The sequence below is a fragment of the Triticum dicoccoides genome, chromosome 1B (assembly GCF_002162155.2).
Source record: "Triticum dicoccoides isolate Atlit2015 ecotype Zavitan chromosome 1B, WEW_v2.0, whole genome shotgun sequence".
Taxonomy (NCBI): Eukaryota; Viridiplantae; Streptophyta; class Magnoliopsida; order Poales; family Poaceae; genus Triticum; species Triticum dicoccoides.
This window is the reverse complement of record NC_041381.1, coordinates 7,565,738-7,573,055: the sequence shown is the minus strand read 5'-3', so window position 1 is coordinate 7,573,055 and position 7,318 is coordinate 7,565,738. Positions and strand designations below refer to the sequence as shown.

The 7,318-nt window shown below is 43.6% G+C and overlaps 1 protein-coding gene across 1 annotated transcript in view; it reads left to right on the top strand.

The window, feature by feature from the left end:
* The window catches only part of LOC119349949 (gamma-gliadin-like), a 1,301-nt gene extending 834 nt beyond the window's left edge, over nucleotides 1–467 (top strand). Inside the window, exon 2 of the mRNA XM_037618031.1 lies at nucleotides 3–467. Coding sequence (XP_037473928.1) covers nucleotides 3–302 — 300 coding nt within the window. The 3' untranslated portion in view covers nucleotides 303–467. The remainder of the gene's footprint in view (nucleotides 1–2) is intronic.
* The last annotated feature ends 6,851 nt before the right edge of the window (nucleotides 468–7,318 follow it).

Below are 7,318 nucleotides of genomic sequence, written 5' to 3'. Positions count from 1 at the left end.
CCCTACAACCACAACAACCATTCCCCCTACAACCGCAACAACCATTTTCCCAGCAACCCCAACAATCACAACAATCATTTCCCCAGCCCCAACCCCAGCAACCCCAACAACGATCCATCCTGCAACCACAACAACCACAACAACCATTTCTGCAGCCCCAACAACAATTATCCCAGCAACTAGAACAAACAATTTCCCAGCAACCCCAACAGCCAATCCCCCAGCAACCACACCAACCTCAACAACCATATCCACAACAACAACCATCTGGGAGTAGTCTTACAAGCATCGGTGGCCAATGAAATGAAGACATAATACAAGACGGATGGATCATCGTTGTTTAGTCAATGAGTGTTCAATGTAACGATGATAAATAAAGTGATGTGCACCATAATGTGTAACCCCGACCTATACTAGTTCAAACATGGGAATAAAAGACAAAGAAAGTTCTTGTCACAAAGACATTACTCATAATTGTTAGATTCATGCCATATTTAGATTTTCATCCCTAGCTACAATCTCAGTCTTATGCATTATCTACCTATTTATGTAGTGAAGTCATATGAACCTAACATAATTAATGGATGCAAAACTTGGTTTAAATTGAAGGCTACATTGTATCAGCAAAATCAAATATCATAATTGGGTATGTACAAAGTAAAGGACACAATTCATTGGAATTTGTAGCAAATAAATTAGTAGCATACATTGCATTTGTCTAGAAGATAAGGGTTGTTGTCATACTCAAGGACACAGTTGCATGTGTACCCTAGATCATTTTTGGAATTCACGCACTTGTTGCTGCTGCCACTTCATGTGTAATTAGCCGTGTTATTATGTTTGGCATCTTCACATGAACTCACATTTCTTATAGCCCAAGCAACCACCATAGGTACACTCTAAGGTGTGTGCCATTGAACGTGGTGTTGCTTATGTGTGAAGTGCTAAAGTTGAATTGTGTTGTCTCCATTAGCATTGCATAGCTGCACCGGTTGAACTCCCAGATTTTACTTGTGTTGATTGACTTGAAGAAATATATATATGCGTGTCTTCCTTGGTATCGTAGTATGGGATCAACTGATATTGGAGTAGCATCCGTCCACTAAGTCTAGCAGACCGCGATACGATGCGACACCATAGGCTTGGAAGCCCGTTCCCATGTCATCGTGTCACTCATGAAGGCAAGGGCATTGCACCTTATGACCGTAAACTTGTTCTGGACGTCAGAGAGCTAGTAGGGAAAACAAGCAGAACGACTGATTTCGCCGCCATCCATGCACTACTAGAAAATACCTTATAGATAGATGCTTAACAGTAGTGAGGGGTATATGGGCCACACTGCTGCTAATTATTAGTAGCGAGGGGTATAGAACCCACGCTACTACTAAGTTGATGGTAGTAGCAAGAGGTATAAACCCCACATTACTACTAAGTGGTCTCCATCGTGCCCCGCAGGACTGGCCATAGTAGTATCGAGGGGTATATATCCCTCACTACTACTAGTTGATAGTAGTAGCGAGGGGTATAAACCCCTCGCTACTACTAAGTGGTCTCTACCGTACGCCCCGGGATAGGCCATAGTAGTAGCGTGGGGTATAAACCCGACGCCACTACTATCGACCCACCAACACATGTGTACACATAGCGCGCGGAGGGCTCAAACCCAAACCCACACTCTCTTAATTCCCCTTCTCCCTCCCACCTGCGATGCCCTTCCTGAAGGAAATATGCCCTAGAGGCAATAATAAAGTTGTTATTTATATTTCCTTATATCATGATAAATCTTTATTATTCATGCCAGAATTGTATTAACCAGAAACTTAGTACATGTGTGAATACATAAACAAACAGAGTGTCCCTAGTATGCCTCTACTAGACTAGCTTGTTAATCAAAGATGGTTAAGTTTCCTAACCATAGACATGTGTTGTCATTTGATGAACGGGATCACATCATTAGAGAATGATTGATGGATAAGACCCATTCGTTATCTTAGCATAATGATCGTTTAGTTTTATTGCTATTGCTTTCTTCATGACTTATACATGTTCCTACGACTATGAGTTTATGCAACTCCCGAATATCGGAGGAACACTTAGTGTGCTATGAAACGTCACAACGTAACTGGGTGATTATAAAGATGCTATACAGGTGTCTCCGATGGTGTTTGTTGAGTTGGCATAGATGGTGTTTGTTGAGTTGGCATAGATCGAGATTAGGATTTGACACTCTGTGTATCGGAGAGGTATCTCTGGGCCCTCTCGGTAATGCACATCACTATAAGACTTGCAAGCAATGTGACTAATGAGTTAGTTACGGGATGATGCACTACAGAATGAGTAAAGAGACTTTCCGGTAACGAGATTGAACTAGGTATGAGGATACCGACGATTGAATCTCGGGCAAATAACATACATATGACAAAGGGAACAACATATGTTGTTATGCAGTTTGACCGATAAAGATCTTCATAGAATATGTAGGAGCCAATATGAGCATCCAGGTTCCGCTATTGGTTATTGACCGAAGATGTGTCTCGGTCATGTCTACATAGCTCTCGAACCCGTAGGGTCCGCACGCTTAACGTTCGATGACGATTTGTATTATGAGTTATGTGATTTTATGACCAAAGTTTGTTCGGAGTCCCGGATGACATCACGAACATGACGAGGAGTCTCGAAATGGTTGAGAGGTAAAGATTTATATATTTTAAGGTTGCATTTGGACATCGGAATGGTTCCGAGTGATTCAGGCATTTTTCTGGAGTACCGGGAGGTTACCGGAACCCCCCGGGGGAAATCATGGGCCTTATGGGCCATGGGAGAGAAGAGGGGACAACCCACAAGGGGGAGGCGCATGCCCCCCCCCAAGTGGAGTCCGAATAGGAAGGGGAGGGGGCGTGGCCCCCCTTTCCCTCTTCCCCTCCTCTCCATCCCCCTTTACCCCCTCCATAAAAGGAAAAGAGAGGGGAATCCTACTAGGACTAGGGAGTCCTAGTAGGAGTGTAGGACTCCCCACATGTGGCGCGCCCCCCTTGGGCCGGCTCCTCCTCCTCCCCCTTTATATACGTGGGAGGGGGGCACCCCAAAGACACACAAGGTTCTCTTAGCCGTGTGCGGTGCCCCCCTCCACAGTTACACACCTCGGTCGTATCGTCGTAGTGCTTAGGCGAAGCCCTGCGCCGGTAACTTCATCATGACCGTCGCCACGCCATCGTGCTGACGGAACTATCCCTTGGACTCAACTGGATCAAGAGCTCGAGGGACGTCATCGAGCTGAACATGGAGGTGTCGTACGTTCGGTGCTTGGATCGGTTGGATCACGAAGACGTTCGACTACATCAACCACGTTACTAAACGCTTCCGTTTTTGGTCTACGAGGGTACGTGGACACACTCTCCCGCTCATTGCTATGCTTCTCCTAGATAGATCTTGTGTGATCGTAGGATTTTTTTTTCAAATACGACATTCCCCAACAGTGGCATCCGAGCCAGGTCTATGTGTAGATGTTATATGCACGAGTAGAACACAATGAGTTGTGGACGATAATAGTTATACTACTTACCAGCAACGTCTTACTTTGATTCGGCGGTATTGTTGGATGAAGCGGCTCAGACCGACATTACATGACCGCGTTCACGAGACTGGTTCTACCGACGTGCTTCACACACAGGTGGCTAGTGGGTGTCTGTTTCTCCAACTTTAGTTGAATCGAGTTTGACTACGCCCGGTCCTTGTTGAAGGTTAAAACAACACACTTGATGAAAAATCGTTGTGATTTTGATGCGTAGGTAAGAACGGTTCTTGCTAGAAGCCCGTAGCAGCCACGTAAAACTTGCAACAACAAAGTAGAGGACGTCTAACTTGTTTTTGCAGGGCTTGCTGCGATGTGATATGGTCAAGACGTGATGATATATAGATTGTTGTATGAGATGATCATGTTTTGTAAAAGTTATCGGCAATTGGCAGGAGCCTTAGGGTTGTCGCTTTATTGTATGAAATGCAATTGCCATGTAATTGCTTTACTTCATCACTAAGCGGTAGCGGTAGTCGTAGAAGCAATAGTTAGTGAGATGACAACGATGCTACGATGGAGATCAAGGTGTCAAGCCAGTGACAGTGGTGATCATAACGGTGCTTTGGAGATGGAGATCAAAGGCACAAGATGATGATGGCTGATAACCCGCAAGTATACGGGATAGTTGTAGCCTCTTTCGATAAGTAAGAGTGTCGAACCCAACGAGGAGCTAAAGGTAGAACAAATATTCTCTCAAGCCCTATCTGCCACTGATACGACTCTACGCACGCTTAGTGTTCGCTTTACTTAGAACAAGTATGAAACTAGAAGTACTTTGTAGGTGTTGTTGGATAGGTTTGCAAGATAATAAAGAACACGTAAATAAAAAGTAGGGGCTGTTTAGATAAAGATGCAATAAAGTAAATATAGCGAGAGTGGAAAAGTGGTGGTAGGAGTTGTGAAATTGTCCCTAAGCAATTGACTACACTAGATGATACCCCGCGCGTTGCTGCGGGAATTGGTTGCAAAATATTTAAGTGAGATTTTTTTCTTTTGTAGGAATATGAACATTGGTAATGAAATGACAAACTGGTAATGAAAATAATATAATTTATTGTACTTAAGTATGTTGTATAGTTTCAAAATATCCAGTACATATAAGTAGCATAATAGAATGCATGGTGGGTCTATACCCATGCATGAATATGCCAGACTCATTTCAGAAAAACCAAAGTGTATAGTTGGATTATCATAGTAAACAGTAAGGATGAATTGAGGGAGCATCTCCCATCTGTGCAGTTTTGTATAGTATGGTTGCACTTAGTTTTTCTCACGCTGTTATTCCCTAAATGTAGATATGTCGGTGGAACTAAAGGCTGGCAATGGACTCTGAATAGAAATATATAATCCATGGAATTACTCTGGTGGATAAGTTAAGTGTCATCCTAAAAGTGACTTAAGTTCTGCAATGATAAACATTAGGTTGATTGAGGAGTCGAGAAAATAAATCTTAACCTATCGGTCATATGTGCGATCCTAATCAAAGGGGTGTGAGATCATATTGATATGGGAATATTATAAGAGAATGGAACATTATAAGAGAATGCCCAGACAGCAATGTATACCTTGATGTTTCATGTTCTCTTTATATAACTGGGCCACTCATGTAACGTCTCAGTTCCCTTTTTCATTAGGAGTCAGTTTGTCTATCTCACTTGGATGCATGGATAACTTATCATAGTTTAAAAAGTATTGAAGGCTGAATCATTTCTATACGATTTTTAGCACGCACTTCCAAATTCAATGAAAAAAATGACAGGAACGAAAATTTGTCAGGAACACACACAACATATGCTAACTTTTATGCCATCCATATTTAAGCCGCCCACTTCTTATGTCTTCTCTCAGGCTTGTGACTATATTCTATGTTAATATAACCAAAGGGATGTTAAATGCACTATATATTTGGAAATTAAAATGTTCATCATTCGTAGCAATTCAAAAGCGGCGAAGGTTGTCGGCCATTGTGTGAGATCATAATGATTTGGGTAAAATATAAAAGAATGCCTAGAATGTTTTGTATACCTGTGGGCATAAAGGAGCAAACCATGTTATTGCTAGAACATCTAGATTACAGAACACAAAGTGACTATATTAACCGTAATTTTTTTGAAAGGATCATCTCATCATACAAAGTATAGTGTTAATCTCTACGGAAGAATGGGGAATGGAGCAAGAAGAAACCTCAGTGCTTACCTCCGTGGGGTAGTAGAAGTAAGGTTTGTCGGATAGCTGATGGTGTGAGGGCTGTGGCTAATCAAGAGATTCAGCTGCATAGAGCTATAAAAAAACAGAAAATAAAGATGATGGATCTACATGCTATGTCAAAGAGGAATATAGGGATTATACGAATCGGAAACAAATTGTGTCATTAATGAACCAATCTTATTATGCACGATCAGATCTTGATTACGCATGAAGGATACTTCATTGCGCAACGCTTCATTATCTCAAAATTGCAAAGAAAAAAAAATCCACAACTTTGGTAGTAGAGTGTGTAGCAGAAACGTCTATAGGAGGAGCGCTACGTCCGATATGGTTTCTGGTGGTTGTGCTGCCTGCTTGGCTGGGATTGGTTGTGTGGCCGCCTTGGCTTGGACAAATGACCGGGGGAGGTAGGCGGCGTAGGTATGGACACACGGAGAGGCTTCAGCTGGCTAGGGCGGGGCAGAGGACTGGTGGAGGAACGACGCCGGATCGACCTTGGCCGGAATAGAAACATAGAAGGAAGGGGAGGATCAGGGCACTGCACCGGTAAGGGGAGGCACGCCCGAAAAAATCCCGGAGTGCCATGGAGGAGATCCGGACCGACATTGTGCAGGAGAAGCCACATGTGTTATAATCCACCTTGTCACCGGAACGCCCGGCCGGGCAGCGCGATCGTTGATGACACTCACTCGCGGCTGGAGGCGTTTGCTTGCCCTTGCGTGTGTGCTGCTCCTGGGATGTGAGTCGTCGTGTGTTGCGTGCTTCGCCGCTGTCGCCCGACCATGTGGATGATCCTCGCTCAGATCGAAGTAGGCTCCTGTCGACGTTGGAGCCGGCGGGATCCGTGTAGTCGTGCGTTGTCTCTAGGTTGGAGTCTTCGATTTGCTTGGAGTAGCCATGAACACGAGCGAGATCGGCGGCGCTGCCACTTGCACCGACTTGTGTTGGATTTCTTCAATGTAATTTTGATGAGTGTCTGGCCTTAGAGATGGCTCCCCAGCCGCCGCACGAATATATAAGGGAAAAGAGAAGGGCTCGACGGGTTGAGGGCTCAATCGTTTTTTCTATTTTAGTATTAAATAGAGAGAGGAGTCCATGGGTTGCATAGTTTACCACCTGAAGATGAAACGAAAGGGCTCAATTTACACACCGGTAACGGAAGGCACGGCCTGACTTCATACGGGAAAAAGTTGCTCATGTGGCACTATGGCTAATGATGTGGCTAGACTGCTGAGGTGTAGTAAGATGGATGGTTGCATGTTATTAGTAATGTGGATAGCTTGCATGTTAAGAGAAATAAGATAGTCGGGATGAACTATTTAGGTATTATAGATTATAGATTACTAGACCGGTAATCACTATTGCAATTCTATTTGAGGGAGAGGCATAAGCTAACATACTTTCTCTTTTTGGATCATATGCACTTATGATTGGAACTCTAGCAAGCATCCGCAACTACTAAAGATCATTAAGGTAAAACCCAACCATAGCATTAAAGTATCAAGTCCCCTTTATCCCATACGCAAACAACCTACT